Source organism: Phascolarctos cinereus, unplaced genomic scaffold (assembly GCF_003287225.1).
Source record: "Phascolarctos cinereus isolate Bilbo 61053 unplaced genomic scaffold, phaCin_HiC Scaffold_7;HRSCAF=346, whole genome shotgun sequence".
Taxonomy (NCBI): domain Eukaryota; kingdom Metazoa; phylum Chordata; class Mammalia; order Diprotodontia; family Phascolarctidae; genus Phascolarctos; species Phascolarctos cinereus.
The window spans coordinates 78756094-78767900 of record NW_027556180.1 but is presented as its reverse complement, the minus strand read 5'-3'; the positions used below and the strand labels follow the sequence as shown (position 1 = coordinate 78767900).

The 11807-nt window shown below is 39.3% G+C and overlaps 2 protein-coding genes across 4 annotated transcripts in view; one reads left to right on the top strand and one right to left on the bottom strand.

Moving 5' to 3' along the window:
• The first annotated feature begins 560 nt into the window (after positions 1 to 560).
• Positions 561 to 5717, top strand: LOC110223285 (uncharacterized). Its single transcript, XM_021008678.2, has 3 exons — positions 561 to 2718; positions 3965 to 4094; positions 5624 to 5717. The coding sequence occupies exon 1, from the start codon at positions 622 to 624 to the stop codon at positions 2695 to 2697; it is 2076 nt and encodes a 691-aa protein (XP_020864337.2). The 5' UTR covers positions 561 to 621; the 3' UTR covers positions 2698 to 2718; positions 3965 to 4094; positions 5624 to 5717.
• Positions 5718 to 5749: 32 nt separating this feature from the next.
• IDH1 (isocitrate dehydrogenase (NADP(+)) 1) overlaps positions 5750 to 11807 on the bottom strand; it is a 32197-nt gene continuing 26139 nt past the window's right edge. For 2 of the 3 annotated variants that reach the window (XM_078147453.1, XM_021008681.2), the window contains exon 9: positions 9598 to 10542. In XM_078147453.1, coding sequence (XP_078003579.1) covers positions 10452 to 10542 — 91 coding nt within the window. In that variant the 3' untranslated portion in view covers positions 9598 to 10451. Of the gene's footprint in view, positions 6528 to 9597; positions 10543 to 11807 lie in introns of those variants that run through there. The other variant, XM_021008680.2, reaches the window with a different exon arrangement.

Genomic DNA, 11807 nt, shown 5'->3' with positions numbered 1-11807 from the left:
GGAAACCAAAATCTAGAATGGGAAGGAAACTCGACAATGTCTAGGCCAGTCCTCTCATTTTACAAATTAGAATACTGAGGCCTAAAGAGGTTAAGTGATTTGCTCAAGGTTATGAAGGTAATAAGGGCAGCTAAATGGTACAGGGGATAGAACACTGGCCCTGGAGTCAGGAAGACCTGAGTTCAAATACAACCTCAGACACTTGCTAGCTGTGTGACTCTGGGCAAGTCACTTAATTCTACCTTGGTTTCCTCATCTGTAAAATGAGCTGGAGAAGGAAATGGCAAACCACTTTGCCAAGAAAACCTTAAATGGAGTCACAAAGAGTCAGACACAACTGAAAAATGACCAAACAAAAAAATGCAGATAATAAGAGGCAGAGAGGCAGGATTTCGATCCAGGCCTCTGACTCTTGAGCTAGAACTATGAGGTACAGGCAAGTTGTTGTAGTCACAGAAGGTACGTCAACAATGGGAATTCCCTATACTTATGACATCAAAGATCCAGCCCCTGCTTCCCCCAAAGTAAAATACATTTATGTTCAGTGTATTAAAGGCTTTTCCTCTGTGAGAAAGAAGATGCATTACTCTTCTGTCAGTTAAGTTTACTTCTTTAAATGAAATGTGTTTTGTTTTTCTTTTTATAGAAAGTAAGCAAGTGAATGCCATAAGTATCTTGGAATCTGAAGTGGCTGATGCTTTAGCTGAGAGCAAGGATGGCAAGACTGGGAAGCCATGCTATGAAAACAAGTCACCACTTGGAGCAAATGTCACACAGAGGAAGAAACGGGCCTCTTCCCTTTACCTAAAATGTCAGACTATAGCTGTGGACTTTGAGACAGACATATGCTCAAATCGTTTTTCCCGGTGGGCCACTGGCCCTAGAAGTCCTGTGAGACAAACGAATGGACGAGAAGCTTCCACCTTCTCATGGCTCTTTGATCCCCACTGTGATTCCAACAGCAATACCTCTCTACTGGAGGATGCAATGCTTTCTGGGCAGCTACCAGGGGAAATAGTGGGTAGTAAGAATAGGTCTTTGAGTACTAATGGGCAGGACAGATCAGTCACAACTTTGACAGAGGACCAAAACAAAATCACCAGTAGTGCTGACAAAGATGTTGCCTCACCTTTGAGATTCGAGAATTGTGTTTTTACAGAACAGGAGGTCCAAGACACAGCTGGAATATATCCTATTGAGAATTCAGACAACAATAGGAAAAAACAGTCCCAGAGCCTTAGAACACTGAGCCCAGTGGCCCAGACATCAAGTAAATTAGCACTGATATCATCTGTGTTCCCAATGGAGATGGACTCTTTGGGAGAAAACCCAACCCCCACAAGCAGCAGGCCTCCTGAGGACCAGCTTTACCAAGTAAGTGACAGAATTAGAAAATGTAGGCAAACCTATTCAAGGAGTGAGGTGTGTTCAGATAGCCAAGAAAAGATAGCATTACCTCCCTCTGAAAAGAGAAGGAAAACGTTTTCAGAAAAACAGATCGAGGTGGAGAACCAGAGCCCAAATTGTGATCCAACTTGTGGGAGGTCTGGGGTGAAACGATCATCTCAGAAGAATAAGGTCACTGATAAGCAGATGTTCTCAAATGAGATAAATAAGGAAATAAAACAGATAAGAAACAGGATGTCTACTGATTTACTCAACACTCCTAGCAAAGTAAATGACTACAGAGAAAAAAACAGAAAAGAGTCAGAAAAGGTGGTGATAAATATGGACCAGCAGATCCCAAATACAATCAGTCAGGCTCCCCAGTGTTTACCTTGTGTGAGAACACTCAGTGTGGAAATTCCGCAGAAAATGACTGACAAGCCTTTGAAACAGGAAGTAAGCAGGAGGACCCATGGCACTAAAGCCAGTGACTGCAGAAAGGAAAACATGATTCCACTGGAATGCAACTTGAAGCATGACTCTCAAGAACATATACTTAGGCACGAAACTAAAGGAAGACAAGTAAAACAGAATAAAAACCAACCGAGGAAGGCATGCTCACAGAAGAGTAAAATGGAAACTTCTAACTCAGACAATAAACAAAGCAGTGTAAAGGATTCACCGAGCAGAAAGAAGCAAGCTCTGAAAAGTCATGTAGGTAACTCTAGAATTCCTATACTGGCTTCGTGTTCTATGGAACCAGGCCTAAATAACATACGCCATGCTTCTGTTAAGAGTATGGAGGACATCCAAAATAATGTGAATAAGAAACAGACACCATCAACTGTACAGATCAATGCAACTAGGAATGTGTTGCGGTCAATGACTAAAGCAAAGCAAAAGGTTGAAAATGTTCTTTCAGCCAAAGACCAATCTGATTTTGGAAAAAAAGTTGTTTCTGGGACTGTTTCAGGAGAACACGAATCCACAGAAGTTGGCCAAGTGATGCAGGATGAAGGAAGTGATAGCCTTTCTAAAGCAGAGAGAAACTTCTCCCAGAGAGTCACCAAAAAATTGGTCCTGAATAGTTCTGGGTCTTTGGAACCCTCCTATGTGATCTCGTCCCCAGAGCAACCTGTAAGGACTTCTGCTGTAGCAGCCTTCCAACTTCTGGAACCCCATGTGGTAAATGGTAGAGTTTTAACAGCCCTTCTGCTGAGCCAGAGAGTTGCCAAATCACCAAAGGAAGGAACTCCCCTACTGGCCAAAAAGATAGCTGGAGTGTGGCAGTTCTTCCTGGAGGCTCTTTGAGTGAAAATACTCCAAAGAAAGGTAAGAAATGAGGCTGGGTGGCCTTGAACAAATCTTTTTGCCACCCTGTAGCCTCACTGACAATCTTTTTCTCACAAAATAACCCAACAGCTCAAAGCATCACATTTGAAGGCTTACCAGTTGGGTTGCAGCCAGAGTTTTGCCCTGATACACCATCCATTCACTTAGCAAACCCCCTTGTCCTCTGGCATCTGGACTTGCTACTCTGAACTTGGCTTTCCCAAGGACCTACACTCAGTCTTTAAAATCTTTCACTTTGTAGCAGCATTGTTGACCACCCTCTCTTTTTGGATATTCTCTTCTCTCAATATTCATGAGAATTCCACCTCTTGGTTCTCCTCTTACCTATCTAATTGCTCTTTTCTATCATTGGTTCTTCATCTTCCTGCCTTTTAAGAATAGATTTCATCTTAGGCTTTCTCTACTTTTCTCTATGAGGAAGATACTGAAAATGAAGGCTTATGACGGGTTAAACTCCTCAAAGAGATGAGACTGGGTTCAAGGACATGAGTAGAAGAGTTAGCTATGGCAGAGAGATGACCCCCTTTCCTTTTGATATGGGCACAAAGGGGGAGAGGAGACAGGTAATGAAATTTTGGAGTGTGGAGTAGGAAAACTGAAAAATAGCACAAGGCAATTGATGGATGTACAGGGTTAGGAGCTCCAAGTAGCCTTTACTCATGGATGAGTGTCCTCCTGAACCTCAACGCTACTCAGTGTCCTCTATCCTTTTTATCCCCCTTCCATTCGTTGGGTTTTTATTATCTTTACTCAAGTTAGTTCTTGTTTTTATTTCTGCATTATACTTAGCATAGTCTCTTGTTCTCCATGAATATCTGTTGAAATGAATGACCCAATCCAAGTGGATCTTTGACTCCCTAGAACTCCTCGGTCCTGTTTTATCCATACCACACAATTTAGTAATTTACTGAATACGATCCATTTTTTAAAAGTTGTGTGTATATATTTCATCTTATATTCATATATGTGTATGTTGAATTTCCCCTACAAGGTTTCTAGCTCCATCAGTACAGGGAATATGTCTTAAATTTTTGGTATCTGCTATGGTAACTGGCAGAATGCCTCAACAAATGTGCATACAATGGGCGATCAACAAACTGCTTGGTTTCACTGAGTTACAATACTTTTCCTTAGTAGAGTTCATAATTAACAAATTAGTTTTCATTGGTTTTTGAAACATTAGTTAGTGACTCATAGATTATATGTATTCTTTGTGTGCACCCAGAAAACCAAGAGTCATACAACATGGAAAACACCAGATTTTCTTCATCAAAATTCCTGAGAGATTCCACAGTAAGACGTTCAGTGAGAAAGAAAGAAAATCTTGTTAGCTATCAAGAGCCTCGACTCAATTGGTAAGTATTATTTTTGTCATTATTTCCTCCCCATTTTGCTGTTTGTCTTATGATGCCTGAACTTTTGTTAGACATCCTTATTTTGGAAGTGTTCAGCACTGTCACTTGCCTTCGAATATAACAACTTTTTCTACTGAGGATCCCTTTTTAATCTGTCCATATTTTCCAAATCCTGTTGAGATGTTGCTTTCTCAGAAATAACTGTATCTTTTTTCTGCTATTCTATTGCATGGTTATTCACTCTGGGATTGGCTTCTTCCCGCCACACGGTTGCCTAATGTCAGATTTTTCACTGCAGATCAAGACTCTGTACATAAACCAAGTCCCCATGATGAGGATTCTCTTGCCTTCTAATAAGTAAATGCAAGGGCAGCTAGGTGGCACAGTGGATAGACCACCAGCCCTAGAGTGAAGAGGACCTGACTTCAAATCTGGCCTCACTTACTAGCTGTGTGACTCTGGGCAAGTCACTTAATCATCATTGCCTCCAACAAAAAAAAAATTAAATGAAGCTAGTTATTTTCTTAGCAAGGCAGTCTATTACAGATGAGAGTGGTGGACTACTTTTCAATGTGTCTGAATAATTTCCCATTATAGCATTTCATAAGGAGCAACATAGAATGTGGATAGAGAACTGGCTTTTGAATTGGGACCATCTGATGTCAAATCATGCCTTGGCCACAGACTAGCTGTGTTTGTGCTGGAGCCAGCTCAATCTTGAGAGTCCACTATTAAATTTTTAGTGGGAACATTTTCATCTGGGAAATGGGTCAACACTACAAATCAGAGCTTGATGCACATTGCTTGGTGATTGTTTAGATTTAAGAAAGTGATGGAGAAAATGTTAATTACTCAGATTAAATTTTTTTTTTGGAGAGGAAAGTTGGTTATGAAAACATTTAACAGCATTCCCGTGTGTGGTTCTAATGTCTTTTAACCTCTTAATACTCTAGGCAACTCTCTTAAGATTTTAAATTGAAGAATAGTTGTGATTTGTATTGAGAGAGGGATTTTTCTCACTGGGTACTACCTATACATCATTGAAATCATAGATCCAGTCCAAGATATTTCATAGTATTTTAGGATTGAGATCCAGAAGAAGCCTTAGAAATCATCTAATCTAGCCCTAATACTTCTCAAACAAGGTAACTGAGGCCCAGAAAGGAGTCACATAGCTAATAAGTAGCAGATACAGGATTTGAACCCAGATCTAGTATTCTTTCTAACGTACCATGCTACCAAAAAAGGTTGCCACATCTGCAAATTGCCTGAACCTCAACAAATAATTTTCAGGTGAGTTTTTAGGGTTAGGTTGAAATCTGAGGTAGGTCTCTTTAAATAAATGAATGATTAAATAAATGCCAATAGGAACACAGAATGTGCTATAACCATTCAGAAATGAACCCTTTTTCCACACAAAATCCTACTGGATAAGGACTTTCTAAAAGACATTTACAACTTTCTGCACTAAAATAACTTTCTGTTGGGCAAAGAAGAAGAAAAATGATGCTCTTTTTCCTGTTCTACAGCAAATTGAGGCGTGGAGACCCATTCACAGATGCACTGTTTCTTCATTCTTCAATAAGCAGAAGAAAGGGAATAATGAAAAGCAGTAAAAGACACCAAATAGAGGAAGAGATATGAGTGTCACAAAATTTAGAGTTTAAAAGGTTTTAATTTATTTAAAACATTATTTTCACACATAACAGATTTTGAGCCAGTGGTATTTTAATGGTTTGATAGAACCCCATGGCTTATTTCTTCATTTTGCACTTTTAAAAATATATTAAAACTAAAGTTTAAAATAAAGACAAATCTTTGAATTCTCCATTTTATATGAAAGGGTTTAATTTGTTTTTTGTTCTAGATATGAATGAATAAGGGCGTCACACATATGTAAACATATAGATTTAGAGAACAGAGTCTAAAAATAGTTCTATTAGGGAAAACTTACATTTTATTGCCATCCATAGATTTAACCAAACTAAACTTGCTCACCAAATTTTAAAAATCATCCATAACATTTTTTAAAAGTTTATATAAAATTTCCCAACAATCCCCAAATCGTGAAAGTCACATTTATTCTAAAGGTAGAACAACCTCCAACGCCATAAGCATTCCAATGGAATGTGAATCCTTTGAAGATAGGGACTCTCATTTATTTATATTTATATCCCTAAGCACCTAGGATTGTGCCTAGAACACAGTAGGTGCTTAATAAATGCTTGTTGATTTATTGGGATCTTGCACAGACATCTTTTTACCTGTCCCTGATACCAGTAGGAATATCTCATTCTCCAGTCAACTGAAGCATACTTTTGAAGATGGTACCCTGAAAGTCTGATTTTCCATCTTCTGTGTTTCTGGCCAGGTCAACTATTTTGATGTCTTTATCAGTGGATATTTGCACAGTAGTTTTTTTGTTTTTTAAGGCTGAAAGAATAATAAAAAAGGATATAATCTATGAATTTATAAGTTGTTGAATAAATGAATGAGTGAATGGTAAAACATTTATTAAGCTCTTATTATGGGCAAAGCACTGTACTAAACTCTAGGGCTACAAATACAAAAGCAGAGTTTCTGCCCTCCAGGAGTTTATATTTTAAGAGAGAGAGACATGCATATAGGGGAGAGGTAGACAAGGAAGGAATGATGCTGTTTCTGAAAGTTACTGAGATGGCTTGTAGGGGCTACTGGGAACTACATTGACATACCCCATCCAGGTACGTTGGTACAGTGGATTTGATCATGTTTCATGATTCCAGAATGTGGGGGTAATGGGTGTGATTTGTGAAGGGCCAAGGTGGCAAAATGGTCAGTGATGTTAGAGGATATAGCCAGAGAATAGGAGGATGAAGTGAAGCATGACTGGGGCTTTCAATACATAGGATAGATAGATAAAGATAATTAGTATTTACTATATGCCAGGCACTCTGCTAATTGCTGAGGATATAAATGCAAGCTGTCCCCCGAGAAGCATATAGTATAACGAAGACAACATATAAAGGGAAGCTAGAAAGGGAGTTAGAGGAGTGCATATGGTAGCATAGTTTGGGGCGGGTGGCTGGGAAATCGGGTGAAAACCGGGTTTCCAGCAAGAGAAGGTAAAAGCTCAATCTATCAGAGCCTAAGGTGGTTCCAGACAGTGGTCCAGGAGAGGCAGTCACTAATCTAGACAGCAATACAAAATAGATAATAAGTGATTTAAGGACCACTGTTGTTTAGCAGACCTCGGGATAAACTCCCATATCAACAAGGTTTTTGAATATTGCTTTATCTGTTTCTGTCCAAGGATGGACAGCGGGTATGGTGTAGTGGAAAGAACACTAAATCAACAGGAGACTCAGGATCTAATCTCAGCTCAGATACCAACTAGTCATATCTTCAGAGACATCAGCTGTTTATTTCTGTTTCTTTAGCTATAAAATTAGGGATAATAGCTGCCCTATCTACTACCACAGGCTCTTGTGGGGATCAAATATGAATATAAATATGAAAGTCACTTTGAAAAGTATAAAGCATAGGGACAGCTAGGTGGCACAGTGGATAGAGCTCTGGCCTTGGAGTCAGGAGGACCTGAGTTCAAATCCAGCCTTAGACACTTGACACTAGCATGACCCTGGGCAAGTCACAACCCCAATTGCCTCACCAAAAAAGCAAAAAAAAAAAAGTATAAAGCATAATTCCATTTGGGGTGGTGCTGGTAATAGTGGTGGAAGGGATACCATAACAAAATTCGGACAGCCAGGTGACGTAGTGAATAGAGGGCCTAGTCTAGAATCAAGAAGACTCATCTTCCTGAGTTCAAATCCAGCCCCAGACCCTTACTAGCTGTGTCACCCTGGGCAATTCACTTAACCCTGTTTGCCTCAGTTTCCTCACCTGTAAAATGAGCTGGAGAAGGAAATGGCAAACTACTCCAGTATCTTGGTCAAGAAAACCCCAAATGGGTTCATAAAGAGTCGGATGTGACAATAACAACCAAGTATAGTTTTATGAAAGGAGTAAGTTCAAGTGAGATAAAAGTATGGGAAAAATACATTAAAAATCACGTTGGAAGTAACAAGACAATTTAACACTGATGAAAACTTTGTCAAAATTTTAGGTGATGTTATCACGTAACTGGAACTGAAGTTTATCCAGTGCTTAGCTCGGGGCCTGACACATAATAGGTGCTAGATAAATGTTGATCAATCCCTTTTAAGGACTTTTTTTTAAGTTCCTTTTTTATGGCAATAAATATAAATTATACATCTTCCTGATTTCTTGAAAAAAGCATGACTTTTTAAAGGAAAGCTGGATGGGATTCATAGGGATCATCTATTTTGAGATAAGGAACTTGAGGCTAGAGAAATGAGACTTGGCCCACAGTTTAACAGGTAATAAGATGCAGAGCCAGAGTCAGGCCCAGGTTCTCTGACTCTCAACATCTTTCCACTGCACTCTACTATGTCTAACATAACATTACCTTTTTGGGTGACTCAGGATCATCTCCAAGAATATCTGTTATACTGTGCTTTATATAACACACTGATGACATCAGAGATTATTAGAATATATAGGTTTACTTGCTTCAGTTAATGGTTCTGTGGCTACACGTCAGCATATATATTCATGTCTCCTTCTAAGCTGAATTTCACATAGGGTTTTAAATCCCCCTTTAATCTCATTACTTTTACTACAAGTAAAATGCTTGAGCTTCCAAGTCCATACAAATTTTATATACATTTTTCTGAACAAAAAAGGCAGATTTAGTCTTGATGTAGGGCCAAACGTGTTGACGAGGAGAGCCATCCCAAAACAGAATGGGTTGCTTTGGGAGGTTCAGGGTTCCTATTTATAGGAGACCTTCAAAGAGTGTCAGGAATATTATCTGTTAGGAAGGAAGTGAGAGTGAATTCTGTGTAGGCAGTGGTTGGATTAGATTGCCTTTAAGAGTCCTTCCTACTCAGGCTCTACAAAATCAGGTGGTGGAGCTAAATGATGGCTAAGACTCCTCCTACCTCTAACATTCTGGGACCCACAACCCCAAATCACCAAAGACAGTAATGGCATGGCTCCTATGTTGACAAAAGAAGTCTCTTTAGGATGAGATATCAGTGAGACCCCAATCTGTAAATTTTCTGACTGTTTCCTGTTTATTAGAGAGTCCCAATCACAGGGTTTTTAATAGTTTAAGTGTGCCTATTTGTATAAATAATTCAGGCTGTAAGTTTGGAGATAATATACACATATCTTTGAACCTAATCTAATACTAGATTGTCATTTTGGTCTCATCCCATTCCTCTCTTCTCTTGGCTATGAAATGGGCCCAGACTATGGAGGACCCAGGATTCGTATGCTTCCTCCCTCTCAATTCAGTATAGAACTGGCTGTGGGGCAAAAGATTAGGGAAAACAACTTTACTGGGGTATTCTCAACATGTTGACTTCTATGATGTCAAACACAGTTTTCAGTAGTTTTATTCCTGGAACCCTTAAGACTCAGAATAACAACGCCACAGTTACTAGGACTTAAATTTTATTTCAAAATTACATTACAGTTCTGACAAAGACCAAGGTGAAATTAGTGTTTAACAATAATTCTAAAACATCCATAGTTACACAAAAGAAATAAACAGGCCTGTGGGGGTCCAAAAAAGCAGCTTGTTTTATTGTACCTGGGTGACATATGTCATTTTTTGGTAGCATAATATTTATTGCACCACATAAGAAAGGAGGGCAATCTGCAAGTCACCATTGTTCTAAAATCCTAACTCATGTTGGCCCTTTTTCAAAAAAATAAAGAATTACATCTTTAAACATTCAACAAAAGCTCTTTAAAGAAGCTTCTTAACATGCCTACCATGGTTATGCTTTCAGTCCTGACTCATATAGAAATTCACTTCGTCAACATGATGCAACATATGCTAATACCAGAGCCATCCAGTGACCTGGTCCACAAACAGGCCAGGAAAGGAGGAACACTGGGTCTTATTTATAACTGATTTTACAACACAGTACCATGGCTGCCACGTTTCTCCTTTCGTATGAAATACTCCTGATTTTGGTCATCTACTTCTGGGGACAAGGAAAATGACAGTGAGGATGATAACAACAACAAAAAAATCAGTAAGAAAGTAATTCCTTGGTTGCTATATAAAAAGGTCTCCTGACACATTAAATGTGGCGGGCAAACTGGAAGGAACCACAGGAGCCATATAGAAAAGTCTGTAAACTCATAGAAAAGATAACTTCTTGTCTAGAGACATGATGAAATTGATTTCATTTAAAACTTGAGTGTCACACAGAAAATCTGTAAACCAAAGAAACTAGTTACCCTGTGGGGCAGCCTCTTTTTTTGAGCAGAGATGCGGTATTAAAGTTTAGCCTGAGCTAGCTTGGCCTTCAAGTTTTCTCCAAGTTTGTCCATAAACTCAAATGTATTCAGGTAGTCAGATGGCTTCACACTAGAGGAAGAAAAAACAAAACTATTCAATGAGACTTACTTATAGAGTGGTAACATCCTACAACTGAAGAAGCAGGAAAATTATCCCTGGGAACAAAGCCACTGGAAAACACCTCCAATTTATCCTTCACGTATCTTGCCTGTACATCCTTGTATTCATGTTGCTTTCCCATTGGACTGTAAATTCCCCAAGGCCAGGGAATATCTTTTGCCTTTCTTTGTATCCCCAGCACTTGGCAGACCAAATGCCTACTCACTACACTATTCATGGTTCTAGAGAGTCAGGTCCCCAGCAACACCACTTGAGACTGATTTATTTCCACCTTAATGCTAGACTTCTTTGCCCTTTAGGTCAAAGCACTATATTGTCTAGCTACAGTTGAGCAAATGGTCATAACCTTGGAGCCTGAGGGACACCTCTATTTTGGCTGTCATACTCTAACCCACCCACTACGACCCTTTCATTCATATGCCAAGAAGTTCTCACTTGCCCTTGAAATCATTGCAGGGCTTACATTTCTATCACAAGTATTGGCTCCAACACTGCAGTGGACCTGCACCTACCCTCAAAGGCCAAGTAGGTATTTTCTGTAATAAGTTGTTCTGTACCTCAGTGCAGAAGTGATAAGATGATTCTGAAAATTCATTATTGCCATTGGAAGGTAAGATTGTTTTTTAAATAAAAGAGACTTAGCAGTTGGCTATTCCCACATCATTGTTGTCATCCAAATAATGTCAAGCTCACTCTGTTACAGAACAGAGTCCTGGTTATATTCCTGAGGAGGAGTCCCTTGGAGATGAGGGATGGAGACATTTTTCTCAGGAGATGAATGTGAGATATCAGGCAAGCAAGTCCTTAGCAGAGTGCTAAGTACCACGTGCTACTGTATGCATACTCTACTACTATTTATTGGCATTAATGTCAGACCCACTTATTGAGAAGGCTGTGTTCAATGAGTTATCCTGTACTTACGTTGCTTAGAAAATCTAGCAGTTTCCTCATCTGCTAAATGAGAAACTTAATGAGATTTTGCTAATGTCTATCTCCCTATGATGCTAGATGTAATTAAACAGAATTTGGTCACCAGATGTTTTTCAAATAAACAAAATATATGAAAATACTGCCATTGGTATTTTCCTCTTCTAGTCCTTTTTTTGACTTTATGGACTTCAAAACCATGCCTCTACCACTACCTCATCTTGGAACCTCCCTCAGGGCCTAGGGCCTCCTCACCCTGGAACTTCCTACCACCTCTACAGTTTTCT